Raw genomic sequence first — 19,185 nt, 5'->3', positions numbered from 1 at the left:
ACTCATTGAGCAATTTCTGTGGCAGCACGAAGGCCATCAATTACCAGGAAGGATAAACAGCGCAAGGACTCTTGTTGGGAGCTAACCTGATGAGTATCTCCTGGAAGGGGTCCACCTTGCTGGTGGGAACAGCCCGCACCCAGCGCGGCTGCGCGGTGCTGCGTGCAGGTGGTAGTAGAAAGTCCCTTCCCGGTGGAGCACCGAGCTGTGGCATCCTGTCCTACTGGCTTGTCCGCATGGATCTGCTTGTGGGTAATGAATCTGTATGTGACTTCTTGAGTAAATTACGTGCTTTCAAAGGGAATGAAATTCGGCCGAGACCCTTCTGAATTCAGCTGTCCAACTAAACTCTGTCAGAAGTTTTAACTGATTCACCTTTCAAATTTATTTGAATTAAATTTTCCTGGATGTAAATATAACTCAAGCTACGGTGGCTCTGTCTGAATCTAACCTTGTGTGCAGTAAACACTAGAATGTGTGGGGAGCGATACTGTCTTGCCCAGGTAAGCAGACAGTACCATGTCCTCAGTGGGAAGTAACTCTTCATGATTTCATGCTGTTGGGATTTTGAATACGGAAGGGTCTCAGCACCCGTTGCATGGAGCTCGATTTCAACAAAATGTGGAAGAGCATTGTCCACTGTTGAGGGGTGGGGGCAAGGAAATGAATTCCACTCAGAAGGCACAATCCTGTGGAAACAGGAGGCAGCTGATAGTATTTTGTTGTATTTTCAGTACGTTGCTGCTTAATGCTCCTGTCAGTAGGGGCTATCCTAAGAACTTTCCTGCTAAAAGCTGTATCTGCTCTGGCTACGAAGAGCAATATTGCAAACCTTGCTCCTGTGACTGTTGATTTGCAGAGACTAACTCTGGGTAGTTAGATGAGGGTGCTGGCATTCGATTCTCGGTCTCTTCGCTTCTGATAACCAGCAACTCTTTTATAGCCTCCTCTTTCTTGAGCACCAGCTTTTAGCAGCTGCAGTTCCTATGACATAAGGTACTGTGAAGTACAAGATACCTTCAGTTGCTTAAAACTGGATTCAATTATTGCTTACTGGGATAACAGGTTTCATCTCTTGCTTCCTCACTTCTAAAATACACAATTATAAATAGTCCATGAAATGTAATAAAGCAAAACCTTAAAGGGATATTGAGACCAGTCACGTTTCCATTGGCTTGTATTCATTTTTGGAGGGTCAATTCTGTAATTTTTTTCAATGTGAAGAGAAAAAGTTCAGAATTATGTTTTAAAATGTTCAGGAAGAATACACATAAAACATTATGGAGCAAGTTTAGTTTTTCAAGCTCATAAAACTGGCAACAGAAAGCATTCTATATGGAAATGGGTAGTAGAGCACTTGTGTTTAACTTCTTTTAAGCTGTTTTTTTTAACACAGGGAAAATTTCAGCCTCTCAGAAACAGCCTAGAACCCATCTTGATTCACACGTGCTTTGACCCACTGGGTTTGCCTTCCTGTGCAGCAGCCCTGCTCGATTCTCTCGGGCTGTGGAATGAAGCTGGGACACTCCTGAGCTGAGGAGGAGGAGAATGCAATGACAGACGGTCTTGTGCAGGTTCCATCACTTCACCTGGATAGGTGTTTTAGGCTGCTTTTGAAGGTAGCTGGTTTTTAGGGAAGTGTTGAAATTTGTGCACATCCTCTTTGGTGCTGTACTGCTTAGGAAAGCTGCACAGCGTTTTCTGTATCCAGTAAAGACTCGTCATAGACAGATAACTCATGGGAGGTGCTGATGCAAATTGAATTCGGTGCCTTTGCTGTGATTTCTCATGGAAGTATTAAATAACGCCTAATCCCTAGTTTTAAGAGGTGCTGCAGAACGAGGTAGGCCCTAACTTCTAGTCCAGCGAAGGGTGCTGTGTTTGATAAAGGTGAGAGGTAGGTCTTGTTTGCTTCAAGGGGGCATAAACTAAATTTTGCTGTTACTAATCTAAATGTTAATCCCTTGGTTGTTCTAATATATGTTTCTCAAAACCCAAGCAAATGATGGGAAGAGATAGGGGTTGCTGGTTTTCATACCCTTCAATATCGGGGCAGGAAAGAGAACCTGTCAAGCAGAGAATTAAAGTCTTGAGGGGGGAAAAAAGCCTTAGCGTAGAGATACACTATTGTATTTGGGTCTGGAAATTGTTATTTGTGATTATCTTGATTGCTTTAGGTAGCAGTAGATTGGTGGTTTAAAAACTTTGTGTTTAATCTTTCAAGTCCTCCTTTTTATGGATAAATTTTGTCAAAGGTATACCTTACCATTGCTACGACAGCAAGGGCTCCCCTGTGGAGTGAATCGCTGTCCCTCCCGCATGGAGCGCTGTGATCTTGAAGGTGGTATAACGGTCCTTAAAAGGCTTTTGATTTCACCCGAAGCTACCAAGTGTTCAGGAGATACTCGATAACTTTTTCATGGGCTTAGGGTCCTTCAGAAATTAAATCTGGGGGTAACGATGCGCCTAGCTTGTTTGGCGGCTGGATGCCACCAATTTCCATGTTCTTTGTGCCTCCGAGTATATCTAGCTTTTTGAACACAGAGCAGAAATACTTAAGAACTTCTTCCATCCAGTCAAAACCACATGTTTTCTACATGATTGTGCGTAGTTTGAGTTTAGTGCGAATGAAATTTCACACTGAGGGAGGACAAGCAGGGCAACTGGTGAGAAATAGGCTAGCATGCAGAGGACTCTCGGCTTGCCGGGACAAGCCAATCTCATCTCGCTGCCGGTGGTGTTTGCGAGATACTTTGGGCCAGGACAGGTGCCCTGTCTCTCTTGCTTATCTCACATTCTGTCTCCTGATGTGAATTCTAAAGTGCAGATATTGGGAGGTTTTTTCTCATCTGTTTATGTAGTGGATACAGGACAGAAGAGGCCAATTTTGGGGTTTTGACAGGTGTGAACATCAGTGGTTCTATTGATCTCTCTCATGTATAGTTGATCGCTCAATATTTCAGAATGCTGAGCTGGGCAGAGTAAAACAGATGTAGCAGCTTCCTGGATAAACATGTTAATGTGGGTTATTCTACGTACTAGTGGGAGATTCAAGTCCATTTTTCACAGTACAGCTTTATAAAGTGCAGTGACCGAGAGAAGAGCGTTCTTGCCTTTTCTGCAATTCCTCACCTTATCCACTGCAGAGCTTTTCCCTTTTGTAACAAATGAGGGAAGGGTCCTAAAAACAAATCTCCTTTCATTACTCAACTCCAGTTCATCCCCACGGCATGTCTGTTCCTGCGTGATGTACGCGGTGAGAGACCTCCTTAAACTATGGAAGATAAGATCTTGTAGTGGAAAGTATACGGCAAGGTCAGTGAAAGGTTTTGCAACTTGCACTACTAGCAACAGTCGATGTTTTAATGAAGTTACCTTATGAGAATCTCCTCTAGTACCGTAGGTTAAATGCAAAAGAATGTGTAGTGCATTGAAAAGGTGGTAGGTGATGTAGGAAGCGCTTTCCGACATAATTTATGTGATTGACTTGCACACAGTGTCACAAAGTCATTGAGTCTCTTATGTTTGACAAATGCGTTTTTGAAAATTGCTCACAAGTTGAGTAAAAGAGGTTAAACGTCCATGTCTTCAGATTTTAGGGTCCCAGCTGACTAGGATCTAAGCTTTTTTGAGCCTTCCTTGGAAGCATGTGGTGATGGCTCCTGTTGAACTGTTGAGTGATGTGGTGCCAAGGCGATTGGTCTGACCGAGTCGTCTGTGTTCCCTCAGTCCCTTGGTTTCATCAGTTCTCCTCCTGCTCGCTCGCTACAGGGTTATGTGCAAGTTCTCATTTTACTCTGGAAGCAAGGTGGAAGCCAGGATGGCTCCTGAAGCTACTCCGCTCTTCAACAGTTGCAGTGTCACTACTGCCCAAGTTCCTAGCTCTAACTTCAGCTTTTCGTTTTTCCTCTTCTGAAAACTTGCTGGTCTAGCATCAACTCTGTAGTTGTGCCCAGGTATCTGACAGTGAGGCCACTGAGTGGACCCTTGAAAGAGCTGAAGAGAGAGGACTCATGGGTGGTGGCAGATGGGATGGCTATTGCACTCGCCGCCCCTGCAGCAAGACAGCTCTGCATTTAAGCCTACCCCAGGGTAAGTGTCACAACCAGTGTCTTAAGAGTATGTTGCAATGAGAGTCAGCCTCCAGGCCCTGATTCATGAACAGCAGCAGCAGCTTAAACTTCCAGGGCAGAGGTAGCCCTCCACACCCAGCTGCCCACCCTGGCGTAGGCTTAAATTCAGAGCTGTCTTACCCCAGACAGAAAAGGGAGCAACTGAGTCAACAGCATTCCTAGATCTGTGCAGGTACTGGGGATGAAGGGCTGAGCTTCACAGGGGTTAGGTTGTCCCTGCCCTGTGTTGGTCCAGCTGGACCTGGCCCTTGGGAAACTGAGCTTGGAGGCCCGTGAGGTGGTAGTGTAGCCTTTTGAAATGTGGTTAACATGTGCCACTTGAAATTCATGGTGCTCACCTGACATACGAAATCATTTCTCTCTGCTTCTTTCTTTCTTTTGGAGACCCCTATTACTTTTTAGCCTGATGAAGTGATGAATCTAACCATCGTGCTGTGTCTCTGCTTTTAAAATTTGTCATAAAAACGCGCTTTACTATGCAAATAGTTACTAAAACTTCTAAAACTTACTCTTCTTCTCTCTGTTCATTCCTTTTGGGCAATTTAGGCTAGAAGTGAATGTGAAGATTTCCTAATCTTTTCATTTCAGTGCTCTGACACCCTTTAGCCTAAGGAAATGATTTCTTGAAAAATGGGACAGTGTTCGAAAAGCACTAGTGCTGACGAAGGAAGAAAACCTCAAGCAAGAAGCCTGATAACCTGTTTTATCAAACTCGAACACTAACTCTTCTAGTAGCTTACAGTGGATTTGTACTTTGGCATAGTTGGCTTTCCCTTTCAAGCGTGTGATAGATTTCTTGTATGTAGCAAAGGTCAACTGGTAAAATTATTTTGCAGCTACTGGAAGAATGTGCTGCAGCCTTTTAATACGAAGATCTGTATCTGGGGAAGCTTAAATTGTTTTTATGTATGAAACTATGAAGAACAAGTGTTGAAATGTTCTTATACATGTGTGGCTATCATCTGAAAATAGGTAGGGTATTTCTTATCTTAGGCTTATCTCAGACCCGATAATCACATGTGGTGCTTTTAAATTATGGCAGTAACTAATAAATGCTGATATTTGCTCATGACAAACTTTCCAAACCAGGGGCTGGGGAACCCATCAGGAATTTTGGGAGAAGGGCTTATTGTATACGTGCATAAGGCAAGGAGTGCAAGTCCTTATTTTAACTTCACTGCTGGAGTTGAGCCCATTTCCCCTCCCGTTCCCGCACCCCCAGAGGAGGAGCTGCCCAGTCTCCCTCTGAATTCAGTGGGGAATGCTTAACCTTTTAAAAGCTCGGTCATCTGGGAGCTCATTATTAAGACTCATACTTCTGAAAGATTTAATTCTGCTTGGCAAATAATCATCTGCAGGCAGCTAATTCCACTTCCCAGTTCCACTCCCCCTTTGCTCCCTGCTCAGTCTTCACCTGTCATTTCCCTTTCTTGCGTCCTTCTAATTTGGATGATGCTTCTAAGGTCTTAGGGAGTCACAAATTTTCATTTGGATCAAAATCAAAGCCCCTAATGACTTCTAGCATCAGCCGTCTTCGTGTCATGTAGCAATAGTCCTGAGACAAAGGAAAAACAAACATTGGAGCCAGCACTTACCTGTTCCCTAAATAAATAAATAAATTTTTTTGGAGGGTGAGGAGAAATTGTTTTTGTTTTGCAAGTCCTTCGAAATCTGTCTGCATGAAACATCTGCTGCATCATATGTAAGAAGAGAAGGCCAAGAGTAATAAAGCATTTCATTAATGTTTAATAACATAGTGATTAGCAACCCAGCAAATGTCTTATGCCTGTGGGAGATTGGGACTTATTTGATTAATAGATTAATTGCAACCTGTTCCGGTTGTGATTGCAGGTGTAAGTTGCTGTGGATGTTGCAGACTCCCTGAGGACTGATGTTGCAGGCATACTTATACTTACTTTCTTCTTCCTAGTTGAAGAGTTAAAAATCAAAACATGAGGGGAAAAAAATCTGTCTGCTGTTTCTGTGGAAGGAAAATGATTTTTACTGTAAGAGTTTCAACAGAGATCCTCTGTGCTACCTCTGAAAAAGAACGGCTATTATCTCTGAAAGCATAGGGCTGCCTCTTAGCAAATACTTTTCCCTTCAATTATTCTCCTTCCTGCACTTTATTTCAATGTTGTAATAGACTTGAGCCATCTCTCTGAGCTTCAGACCTAGTTCTGGTTTTCTGCCTTTTGTCTTGGGTACGCTGTAATTCCTAGTGCATCTGGACTCGTTGCTGGCAGAGCACAGTGGATGCTGTAGGACTGAAATGTAGAACTGAGCTGTTCATCAGGTCACAAGGTTTAAAACAACCACTTGAAAATGATTAAGTGAATTTCAGGTTGTGGTCTAGAAGTGACATAATGCTGGAAATCGGTTTGCGTTCCAAGTTTAGTCTCAAGCTTCCTGAGCTGGCAGGGATTTAGAGATGGTATTAAGTCTCTGAGAGGTTCTCAAACTCCACTTCGATTCAAAGAGGCAGCGATGAGCTACCGAAGAATTTGGCTTCCACCCTTCAATTAACTGCTGAGATACAAGGCAGAAATGAAAGAAGAGTCAGAATTTTTCTTCTGTTCCCCCAAGAGATTGAGGCTTGTTCTATGTTCTCTTATGAACACAAATAAGCCATTTCTGTCTCCAGTCATAGGAAACTATAGCTGTACGAAGCTGAAGTTTTCTGCTTAGGGACTGTGTCCTGCGTTGGCAAGAGCAGGCTGGAGATGGCATAACGTGGCACTTGCCATTGCCCACTGCCTAGGGGAAGAGTTAGGAAGGTCAAAGCACGTCGTCCCTTTACGAGAAGGGTTGTAATGCCCAAGTTGAGTTCATTGGAGGCAGTAATACAACAAAAAGAATTGACAGGGTGGAAACAAGGTGTGTGTTGGTATCTCATATTTTTATCCAGTACGTCTTTCTGTCAGCTCGCTCCTTACTGCGTGGTTGGGGTTCAAATCTATCTCGTTCTTAAGGGGTTAAGGAAATCCAGCCCGCATTCACGGTGGCTGTGTGACTTTTTGCTTCGCTCGCTATTCTAGAGCTTTCGTTTCAAGCACATTTTCTCCTCTTGCTTCCCCGTTGGCTCTTTAATTTCAGTCGAGCTGTAATAAATCATGGGTTTGCAGGTTGGGAGCGTGCTGGTGGCCTCACCTATGCTTGCCTGAACCCTGCGCCTTCGGCTTGCCCTGGCCTGGCCCCAGCTCCAGCCCAGCACGCTCTGCCCACCGGCCTCTTCAGGCAGGTCCTGCCTGCTGCCGCACTCGGAGCCGACGCTTTTTGCCCTGATCTGTACCCGTGCCAGGGCTGAAGGTCGCTGTGCTCAGTAATAAATTTTGGCTAGAATACAGCTGACGCACGCGTTTTGCGCCTCTGCCTTTCTGGGTGTTCACAGGCCAGCGTTTCAGAAACATTTTGCGGTGCAACCCTGCTGTGTATCTCCATCGTTTGTTGCTTCAGGATCTTAATTATCAGACTTTTACATGAGGACAAATAGTGGAAGGTTTGGCAGCGTTGTGGAACTTGGTAGCGAAATGAAGCTGGGTTTGGAGCCTTTTCATTGCTTTTAGTTTTGTAGTAAAACGGAGCACGATGCAGCTGCGCTTCACCGGGTTGCACAGAAATGCACGCACAAGCATTCTGTATCTCGGACCCCCCACCAGCTTCCCGCTTGTGTGGATAACGTGGAACTCGTTATTCTCATGTTGTACAGGCACTTAGCAGTTGGGTTTTCCCTTGTATGAGGGCTGGGATTCCTATCGATGGCAGGCAGGAGGAGGTGCAAGGAAGGGGGAGGTATTTAAAGCAGCACGTTTGTATTTACGCTGTAAACTGCTGATGGCTATCATTGATTTCTGTTTTTTCCTTTGGGAAGCCCTGAACGTTGACAATATACTAATTGGTATTGCATCTATGTCTCTAGGATTTTTTGGATGCTAGAAGTCAAAGTGCTTTTATAAATGCTAACCCTCAAAGCTGTTTCTGTGTACATGCGGGGGTTACACATTAGTAGAGGTCGGAGCAGGACACGGTATCTGGACTTCATGACCCGTGCGTTAGGCCTGCTGGGCTGCAAGTGTTTAGCAGTCGTCGATGGACCAGCACTAACTGGGCGGTAGTTGTTGTGGCATTACAGCTCTTGGCATGTCATAGATACAAATAATTAAGAAACGGTATTCTTCTGATGGTATCGTTCTGTATTTCTGGATTAAAGGTTGTGATTGTATGAGTTTGAGGCTAACAGGTATGCTAAAAATGGAGAGCTTCCCAACTTAGATCTGCTGGCGTGGGAAACATGCCGTGACTGGTAGGAGAGGGAGGCCGGGGCTTTGTCGTAATCTGCGCCTCAAATGTAAATGAGGAAAACTGTGATCCCTGTTGACATTTATCTCTGCTTGAAATTGCTTGCCTGCAAAATGGACTTTTCATGGGTGGCTAGCTATTGATGACTGGCATGGGCAGATTCCCAGCCCAGGCCTCTGTAGTTAAGCCTCTTTTGCACCACTTTTTCCTCCAAGCACTGATTTATTTCAGTGACAGCTTGGGGCAAATACAGAAGAATGTAGGAATTAGCCTTTATTCTGTAAAACGACTCAATTATCATATATCTGTGAAAGACAGTTCTGTAAGCTATCGAATAATTTCTGTAATATTTTTGCTGATAGTAAAACAGTGTTAAAAGTAGCCTTGTGAGTGATGGTGTTTGAAATCCGCCTTTGGAGGAATGGGTCAGGCAGCTTCAGGAATTTTTAGAGAAGATGTGGTACAGCTTTTATTTTGCAGTCTGTCCTAAGTCTGTCCTATCTAAGCTTAGGATAAACCAGACATACTAGGACTGGAGCTTTAGTAATGATATTAGTGAAAATATGCTGATCTCGGTGAGGCAGCTACCCCTCGGTAACCTGTCAGGGGCTATTTCTGTACCCCAGGCAGCTTATGGTGAGTACGATGGCTTCCCCTGTGGTCTGGAGTGTTTTCTTTCGGTGCATTTTACAAAGCTCAGCCTAGGAGGTATGGCTCAAGGGTTGTGCAAGCAGCTGTCTCTGCAAGGCATTGAGCTTAGCTGGCTAGGATCACACTGAAAGACCTCTGTCAGCATGCGCCTGCTGCCCTGTGCTTGGGAGTCCAGCCTTGTTCTTGTGGTGGGAGATGGTCAGGATAAGGAGTCGTCTGCTGTATGAAAACGCTTTACATCTCTCGGGGTCTCAGCCTGTTTCCTGGGCAGGCTCAGCAGCCCAGCGGGTGAAGGCGAGTGCGGGTGACTTGTCATTCGGGCGGTTCAAGTGGAAGGAAGCAGGGGGGAAAAAAAAAGCAAGCCCTGCTGCTTCATCGCTGCCTTCATGCCTCCCACTGCAAACTGGTTTCTTCCCCAGCTTTGCCTGTGGCTCCCTGCTCCGGCTCTTCACTGTGGGGAAAACTTGTACTGAAGAATAAGAAATGTGGTAGAATGGAGAAAATCATGATGGAAGCAGGAGAAAGGAGGAAACTGTAAACATGATATGTGCAAGAGGAGGAAGACTGTGTATACTGAGAAATTTGCATCTACCTGTGCTGCCTCCATCCATCTGTAATGCCAGAGTTCACGTGACAATTACTCTCCATTTTCTGGTTTTCCAGCCTGATAGAAGAATGTGAGAAACTGAGCTTCCGCATTTGAAGGTATTACCCTGCAAAGAATAAAAATTAGTTTAAAAAAAGTGCAAAAATGAGAATTAACTTTAGTTGCTGGCATTACTTGTTTTAAGCGAGAAGACTGTTGCTGAGGTTGCTTGTTGAAATAGATTGGTTGCTTATCCCTGCCTTTCCATCAAAAAGATATCCTCTCTTAAAAGGGCAAGACATACCCAATCTTATCTGTTCACAAGAACCAGGTCACGTCCTTGGTGTGACACAAGGCAAAACCACACATTTCTAATTTCTCCCACTTCATCTGCTTTGAACATAATCCTCAAAGAACCTTGTTGAGGCTTTAAATGGGCATTTTGGAAGGAAAAAAAAAAAAAAAAAGAGCAAAACCCAGCATACCCTTTAGCTAAGGAAGCTCTGAGGAATTCTCTTCTGAACTGGATCCAGGTGATATTTCGACACTTTATTGGTATATATTGATAATGTTGTGCTGACATGAGCAGTACAAGACCTTCCACCTTCATTTGCTCTGGTCCAATTCAAGAAGTTGCAAGTCCATAAGGCGTCAGCACTGATGATCCAGTCATTTTATCCCCCGTTGTAAAAAGGCGGGGGGTGAAGAAAAGAGAAAAGGCAAAGATCCAGGTTGGAGTGATGCATGCAAACTGGCAAAGCTCTAGAAATGTCTGGATGGGGAGGGAAGGGAGTGTGTGTGTGTGTGTGGGGGGGTGATGGTTATTCTTGTAATATCTGCTATCTGTAATAGCAGATTAGAGTAGTGAGGCAGAAATGATCTTGCTTTGGTGGTTTTATATCAGCTGCAGCATTCGCACAGTTACGAGGAACTGGGGTTGTAACTTTGGAGAGAAGGCATCAGTCTTCACGCATGAGCTTTACTGGCTACGCTTTGAAGTTACAAGTCTGATGTTGTCCTGGCAATCTTTAACCATATCTTTAACCGTGATGAGCAAAAGGATTTCTTCAATGTAATGAACAGATACAGGCAGTCTGGGCTAGGGAAGTTGTCTTCAGAAGTGATGAACAGGGTTTTGTCACGTTGGGTTTGCTTCAGTAGTTAGCGAAGGGCTCAAATGCACTGGTTGTAAAGCAGTCTTCTGGAGCTGTGTGTCAGCAGCCTTCTGGATAAAGAAACAGATTTTAGAGAAAGAAACCAAAATGCAACAGAAATTTGCTGCTTAAACTGTTCATGGTCCCGTCGGTTTGCGGCTTCTCGAAGGAACGCGTGCCGCAGGAGCTCTGTCTTTCGGCGTGAACCGAAGTCTGCCGGGCCCTCTCTCGCGGCAGGGCTGGCGCGGAGGGGTAGTGCTTTCCTCGGGGCTCACCGGGCCTGGTACTCGCAGTAAGAAAACTAAACCCTGCTCTTCATCTGAATGGGGGAAAGAAGAATAATTTCCTCTTTGAGTCTTCGACTTTGCATCCATGTCTCTTAGACAAACATGATGAGTTAAGGATAAGCATGAGCTTTGTGTTTTCCTCCACCCTGTATTTTGATCATGCACTGTCAGCCTTTCTCAGCGTGTTTTGAAATGTTTTTAGTTTGCATTATATTTAGACATGCGTTTTCTCTCTTGTACTTCACTAAAGGTTCACTTCACTAAAGGTTCCCTGCTTATAATCTGATATCCTTCCCTTCCCCATGCATTTGTGCACTCGTAATTAATAGTCCACATTATAATGTGAAAAAGCTTTATTTATTTAAGATGTATACAGGGAAATACATGGTAAAGTGAGACTACTTGAAGTAATCATCTGGGAAGAAATGAGTTCTTTCAAGCATCGGTCTGTTGCATGAACATCAGTAGCTGTTCCCCCGGCACATCCAATTTGAGCTTTGCAACTGTTCGAGTATTTCTAGTTTTAACTCCACCAGGGAGTGGTGATTAGAAGTCAGCTTGGGTTTAAGATGGCCGAGGTGCCTATTTGACTAAGATGACAGTTTAAGTTTCTTTCCTTCTGTCTGGTCACAGGATGGGAGATGCAGGTTACTGCGTAACTGGTTTGTGAGTTATCCCCGGTATTAGCAGCTCCTGAAGCACTGTGCAGCTGCAGCAGATGGTCAGGATGGAGCTGAAGGCAGCGGGTCCCAGTGGAAGGCACCGAAGTGGGCACAGGCTGTGCTTGTGCTAGGATGAGATACCAGAGTATAAATATAAATTCAGCCTAGAGTTAGAATAACTTCTGCTGATTTCCGCCCCCCCCCCCCCCCCCCCCCCCCCCCAGTGTATCCAGTCAGCATATACATACTATCTAAAGAACATGAAGTGGTAACCTGACTTAAGAGTACATACGTGTATTTTAAGGAGCTAGTAGAGATATTGCCAAAATAGTATGTGCACATTCATGCTTAGTGCATTCATGTTTCTTCCAGGAATTCCGTGAGATAAAAGGTGTTATTCCCGTCTCACAGCCAATGGGAAAAAGGGAGGAAGAAATTACTTACCTTACATTGTGCTATGAATTGCTGGTGGCATTTGGTTGAGGTGCTGGAACTTGCAGTGTTAGGTTCAGTCCTGTAGTAACACCGTCAAGCGCTGTAGAAGCCAACTGAAGAAATTAATCTCTTGCCGTAGTTGGTGTTTCAGTGACCGATGGGATCTAGAGCCATCCTTGCTTCGGCTCGCCAGTTGAAATCTGCCCTGGGTTGTAAGGTCCAGGGAGAAGCCGCCGAGCCAGCAGTGGTGTGGGGTTCGGACAAGACAAGAGGATGAGGTCCTTCTGTTGGTCTGAAGTCTGAACTGTGCCGTCCGTCACAGGAACCCCAGCTGTGACTCTCAAAATTGACTTCTTTTTGATGGCATTTAATAAAGAATGAATAAGTAGAGAATATTTGAGCTCCTGTTCCTACCAGGAGAACGCTTTTCTGTGTGGGATGCGAGGCGTGTTGACAAGGTTATGTGATGAAGCCTGTATTCCTCGTTCACAAATTCACTCCATGGGATTTCAGGAGATACATGAAAGCCTCAAAGGTCTCTCCCTGCTTTCTCTTTCTTTCGTTCTTCCTCCTTCAGGATAGAATAGGCCTGTCTTGGTGTGCACCTAACGGACTTAGGCTTTAATCTGTTCGGAAGCCGGGCAGGCTCAGGGAAGGACTTGCTTTCTCCTTAACTACTAGCTGGATAACTGCCAACTGATAATTGTGCGAGATGTCACTCGTGTTTGTAAAGAGCTGGCTAATACTGAAGTATTTTTTCAGTCAGCGGGTGGCAGGGATGATAGGATTAATGATACTGCATTCTATCTAACACCTCTTTTTTTAAGGCTACATGGCTTAGAGGAATTAAAAGCAGAGTTCGTAGCCACGTTCATATTAGAAGCTCTGAGCTGTTCTTGCAGAGTTCCTTAAGCTTTAATCGTAGTGATAGGCACCCTACGTGATCCTCTGATACATAGAATATGAAATCCTGATTTCGACAGCAGCTCCACACAAAGCAGGTGTTAGCTTTGTGTATTTAAGTATGAAAATGTGTGGTGGCTAAAGAATTTTCTTCCCCAATAGTCCTGAAGTTGGCCAGAGTTAATGATGCCAGCAGGACCGGTGTGTTAGTCTGGCGTACTGGTCCTAGCGAGTTAGGATGCATGATTAGCAACCCCGTGATCCAAGTAAAAATTGGAATACCTTCTATTTTTGAACCTGCAGATTGTATAGTAATTGAGGAAGGAAAAACAGTGATGTGTAAATGTGTATTAAATGTGTAAAGGAGTATTGTAGCAACAGCTGTGAAATGAAGTATAACAAACATAGCTGTGCTAATTTTGCTTGCTTGTTTTTATTCACACCTGCAATTCAACATTTCACTCATTTGTATCTGTTAGGCTATAGGATCCCTCATTTATTTAGGGCTCGGTTACAATGGATTTTGCAGTAAAGTCCCCAGTTTATCATCCATGTAATGAACCGTTTCTATTTTAACAGCTTTTTCAGGTTGATACAAAATGAGAAAATAACACTGTTATTCTGTCTGCCTAAACCTGGTTAAACCTTGGTTGAACTAAAGCGGGAACTGAGTTGCCTACTCACTTTTAGGTGCTTTTGGTTGGTGTTGCAAAGAGAATGGTATGGGAAATGATCTTCCAGCAGAGACCTCTCTGGCAGTGGGGAGGAGGGCTGGCATGTAGGTGGAAATATTCCGTTTGCTTTTACGTTGTTTATATTATTTTTACAGTATTCAAGGGGGATAGGCTGCCAACCATTCTGGCTGATACATTGTATTATTGTAAGATCAAAAAATGCAAAGTTTATTTCTTGCCTTTTACCACTGAAACTTTGGTAATGTAAGTAGGTAATTCTTGGACTTTGTGATGGATTTGTGGACCTTTATTTTAGAGGGAAGATGTACTCAAAGATGTAGATATTCTCAGTGATAAAGTAATTGGAAGAAAGACTAATAAAAGCGTGAAAGCTCTTGCTTCTTTCCAACTTTAGTTGTTCTTTGGTTCCTTAGTTTTGTCAGCTCCTGTATCTGTATATTAAGGTGTTCATTACGGTACTCTAACTTTGTGAGAAAAGAGTTTTTCTAATTGTTTGCTTTTCTCTTCTTTCAGAACCGAGAGCTCCAGATTATGAGAAAGTTGGATCATTGTAACATTGTCCGATTGCGTTACTTCTTCTACTCTAGTGGAGAGAAGGTAAGAATGAAAAACAAGGCAGTGCCTCGTGGTAACCATCTGGGGTACAACTGAACTCTCTGAATTTCTAGAGACAGGAGTGTGAAGATAGTAGACGTGATAACATTGAGAAAATGCTATAGTGGTGCCCAACAGATCATGTTGGAGCAGATCTTTTTCAGTATGGCAGTGTGTGGTCCATGAGGAGTAGTGTTATTAGTATAGCACAACAGTAGCGTAACAGATTTGGATACACACAACCTCTTTTTTAATTTAGTGCAGCACAGCTGGGCTTCATTTGCACGTTCTAGCACTACTTTCCATATGTGCAGATATGTTTTCTAGGATTCAGTGTTAAGCACTCTAGACTTAAAGCACTTATGTGACTTCTCCCAGACACGGTCTCTGTATGCTTCTGTCCCCCTTCCTTGTGCATCTGTTCCCTATACAGGCTGAATTTCAAAGCCCGGAGGAAAGAATAATGTATGATTGTGTGATTGTAGCATTTGTCAAACCGCTTATGCTCCAGAAGAAGGAGCAAATAGATGGATTTAATAAATCTCAAGAAGTAGACATTGCCATTTGTGTTTTCCTTCAGTCTAGGTATAAAAGTTCCTTGGGTTTTTTAAAAAGGGGTTACAAGGTTTTGTTTTAATGTGAAGTTGTAACGGCTTCCTTGTCTATGTATGCATCAGCATTTTAGGAATTGTAGGAGAATGCAGGATGAAATGGACATCAAGATGGCATCTGGTCCAACCTATTGCTTAAAATAGGGTCATCCATGAAGTAAAAAAAATATATATATATATAAAAAAAATCTTTCTGTCCCATATGGGAGTTAATATAAGCCTTGCGGGGGTGAAATGGGCTTGATGGCCTTCTGAACTTCCTCTGATCTTTTTATGCGTAGTTATAAATATTTATATGCTATGTAATAATTGATATAAATGTTATAATTTTTCATTTTCTAAAGCAGATTACGTCCTTACTTGTCTTCAGATGCCGGTATACGTGTGTCCGCAATGCTGTAAAGGACTGTATACGAGAGCTGATAGCTACTGGAAGGCTATTAACTGCTGTTGCCACGAAGTGGGCCAGCAGAATGGGAGAGGCAGCCCACCCACTTCATGGTCTTAGGAGCTAGAGAAGGAGCTGACATCTCCAGGATAAGTTGTTGGTGGCAGGTCGCTGCAGGCTCGTGCAGTGCACGGAGGGGTAATTGGAGGAGTTGGAGGAGCCCCGTTGTTACCTCTCTGAGAGGTGCTTGGGGGGGACCTGGCCCTGTGCCTTGCCTGTGCCTATGGAAAGCTTGCAAAACCACTTTCCAGGAATCAAGGAGAAATGTGATTTAAATTTTTTTTTTTTTTTTTTTTTTTGTGATCAGCCCTTCCTTCCTTCCCCTTGCCTGGTGGTAGCAAGCATTTCCAGTGTTACATGGCCGTTGCTGATTTGTTGGTAGGGCAGTGTAGTTTTTTTAAACTATATTGTGCTCATTTAGCATATAACCAGAAATTCCTTGAGCAGCATGAGTACAAGAAGGGAAATACTGTGAAGGAGGACTTGGTTTTGGGTTTTTTGTTTGCTTTTTTAACCAGCTTGTAACTTGGCTAGAGCGAAGTAGAATTTCATGGGACAAGCAGAAAACAACTGCCTTATCTAATGGCTTTCAGAAACTTTGTGCCAACAGTGGAAATGTTAAAACTTCTCAGAACACTGTTCCAGGAGCCTTTGTATAACAGTAACTTGAGTAAAACTCCTTGGAAATCTTTAACTTGATGCTGAGCTTGAGACTGGATTTTCCACTTTGCTGTTTCAACTCCACGTGGCTGATTATCAGCAACGCTAGTTTTGTTTTTAAAAATGCGGTCTCTATCCATGACCAGCAAATCTTAATGCTTCAGTGAGAAGTTTTCTTTCAAATTCCTTTCTGCTCTTCCCTCTTCATGCCTCTGCCTTTGAGATTTCCACCGCTCCCCTGTTGCAAAATGGGACAAATGTGAACCAGTCCCTAGGGCAAAGGTGGACCCAGCAGACCATCGGCAGCGGTAATGTTGCAGTTCAGGTCGCAAGGCCTCTTTGCAGTTCAGTACAAAATTATACGTAATTGGCTTGCAAATATTTTCTATGTAGGTGGCAGCGTGTGGGGATAACTGTGTATGAGTTTGTTGGCTGCTGTTTGGGAAGAGCTCTAGAGAGCAGCAAGTTGGTGTTCTGAAGCTCATCAGGAAGGAAGAATAACGTTTCTTCTCGTGTTTTTGCCAGTTTGGGAAGCAATAATGTCTTTTCCTTCATATTACCCTCGAAGCCAAGCTGGCTCTTTGGAGAGTGGAGGAAAAGGGAGAAAAGCATAAGGTCCCATCTGGTAACCAGGAAGGACGTGGAGGAAGGAGTTGCAGATTTAGATGCTAGGTACCCAGAGCTTTGTAGGAAGTGATTCTTGAAGCCAAGCCCAATGGGAAAAGTAATGTAAAAATCCAAGGAAAGTATAGCAGAAAATGCAGTAGCATAATGATGAGTGGGGCTTGCAATTGTTGTCTGTCTTCTTCATGAAGAACTTAGCATAAACACAGATTAATGGCAGTGGACGGTTAATGAACTCAAGTCTAGCAGTGATGGGAGAATTTCAGCACTAACTATTACACTGCTGATCCCTTTAATGATATAGTTCACCAATGAACTTAATTTTGATACCTTCATATCAAGCATCCTCTTGCATAAAGATTTTCATGCCGCCGTGATGACTCTACCTGTTTGTTCCAGCCGGAGTGTTCCTTGGACTTCTCCTTTCTTCCCTGGAGCTTAACACCAGTGTCTCTAAGCTCAGAGACTTTTCTTCTTTTGTTTTTTGGCCAATATCTGAGAAGTTTAAATCTGTCTCGATTTAGAGGTACCTCAAAGGATTTCTCCAAATCCAGTCAGACTGGCAGTCTTTGAAAGCCATTTGCCTAATGGTCACTTTAGTTCATGTTAATCGCTAGGCATTTTTAGGCACTGGGCAACCTTAAAACCGGCTTTATTCTAGCGAAACAGAGGGTTTAATTCTCGATTCGAAAACTGGGAAGAACAGAAAATAGCATCAAATGGAAAAACAATTCTAAATAACACTTGCTAGTAAGACTGTTCCTTAGCTGCATCAAAGTTGTAGCCAGTTTGTAGAGATTTGGAGCTCTCTGTTCACTTTTTTGAAGGGCTATCCATGGAACTGGTTAAAGTGTTTGAGCTCCCTATTTTTTCTTTTTCCTTTGATGAACTCTCCTTTTTATGTCTCCCATTGACTTAAAATTCCTTCCTGCTTTTGCCAGAAGCAACCCAGCATTAGCAGCGCGGAAATCTTGTATCAAACATGGCTTTGACTGGTTTCTGTGACTGGGTGACTCCGTCTTGTCTGAGCATCTTTGAATTTGTATTGCCTTTATATAGGTATAACCTATATAGGGGTGGGGGGGTATATATATATATGCACACATACATGCATGTGCACATGTGTATTTATACCTTTATGTGTGTATATATAAAAGTTGTTTTGAGTACTGACTACGTATTAATCATGTTTGACTAATAATTTCTAGTTTGAGAGCTCAAAGAGAGCACGTAATATATATTAATATGACAGTTGACAGGCTTGGCATTCAGGTTGCTTCTATAAACTATTTCCTTGTTGGTTCTTTCCTTCTGTAAGTTTGCAGACATTTGTCAGACCTGCTGGATAACCCAGTTCTTTCAAAAGACTCTTCCTTCATGAATGTGCTAGAGTAGATTCTGATTTCTTCATTTTTTTTTTTTTTTTTTTTTTTTTTCTGAGGCTGTATGAGATATCTGATAGCAGGGCACTGACTTTTGTAGCTGTAATGTGCTTTTCAGTAGTCCAAAACCTGTAATTACAACTGGTGGAATGAACCAGAGGGGAAGGAAGAACAACCAAATAATGGGCTGGGTTGTGTATGGAAGATTCTCTTGGTGGAAGTAGTCACAAGTCTTTTCCATGCTGTATTTCTGTGATGTGTGGTTCTCTAGGTAGTCCTTGGAGAAAATGGGCAGGATTATAGGGCTAGCCAACTCTGCTATGGTTGATAGTTTTGGTATTCTGCCTTAGGATAAGGTGCCTGGTTTGCCCGTCAGCTTGCCACTGGGAGGTCAGCCAGTATTAGGAAGGCGTACATTTCTGGTTTGATTTTTCCTACTTTTCCTTAATTTTAGGGACTGCCTTGCATTTAGCATGATATATAAATGTAAATGTTGGTTTACTGAAGCAGGGGGACGTGGTCTTGCTGCCTGTCCTTTTTAGCCTAATTCTGCTGAGAACCTTTTGAGTCGTGCTCCAAGGGAGGGCGGACATGGACGTACCGAATAGTCCCTCTGGCTCCTTTGCCGAGAGTATTCCCCAATGGTTTATAGCACGACCTAACTTCTTAAATCAGTGGCTGCTGGGTAAAATTATTCAGCTTACCTGAAATGAGTTCCTAATCCCCCCCTTTTTTTTTTTTATTCTCTATTTCTGGTTTAGATCTTTCTTTGTGGTATTTCATAACTGTTGGGTTTTCTTGTGTGGGTGTTTGAATGTTTAATAGTCTGATCAATCCATATCTGTGCCCAAAAGAGGAAGAGGAGTCACCGGAGAGATTTGTTCCTGTATCAAATCATATAAAAGTAAAGTAAATGCAGTTTTTGTTGAGTAACTGCATCTCTGGTTTTATGTAACTTTTTTTTTTCCCTCCTTAAGGTGGCTTGCTATTCAGAGGAGTCAAAGAAAGCATATATGGAAGCACAGAGATCACAAATAGGCAATATGCTGACTCTTTTTTGG

At 43.2% G+C, this 19,185-nt stretch overlaps 1 protein-coding gene across 2 annotated transcripts in view; it reads left to right on the top strand.

Moving 5' to 3' along the window:
• GSK3B (glycogen synthase kinase 3 beta) overlaps positions 1-19,185 on the top strand; it is a 154,327-nt gene that overhangs the window by 71,978 nt on the left and 63,164 nt on the right. For both annotated transcript variants that reach the window (XM_082304118.1, XM_082304119.1), the window contains exon 3: positions 14,319-14,402. In XM_082304118.1, the coding sequence (XP_082160244.1) occupies positions 14,319-14,402 (84 nt within the window). The remainder of the gene's footprint in view (positions 1-14,318; positions 14,403-19,185) is intronic.

The sequence above is a fragment of the Platalea leucorodia genome (assembly GCF_965183815.1).
Source record: "Platalea leucorodia genome assembly, chromosome: 2".
NCBI lineage: Eukaryota > Metazoa > Chordata > Aves > Pelecaniformes > Threskiornithidae > Platalea > Platalea leucorodia.
The sequence above is the reverse complement of the archived record's forward strand: the minus strand, read 5'-3'. Positions and strand labels throughout refer to the sequence as shown.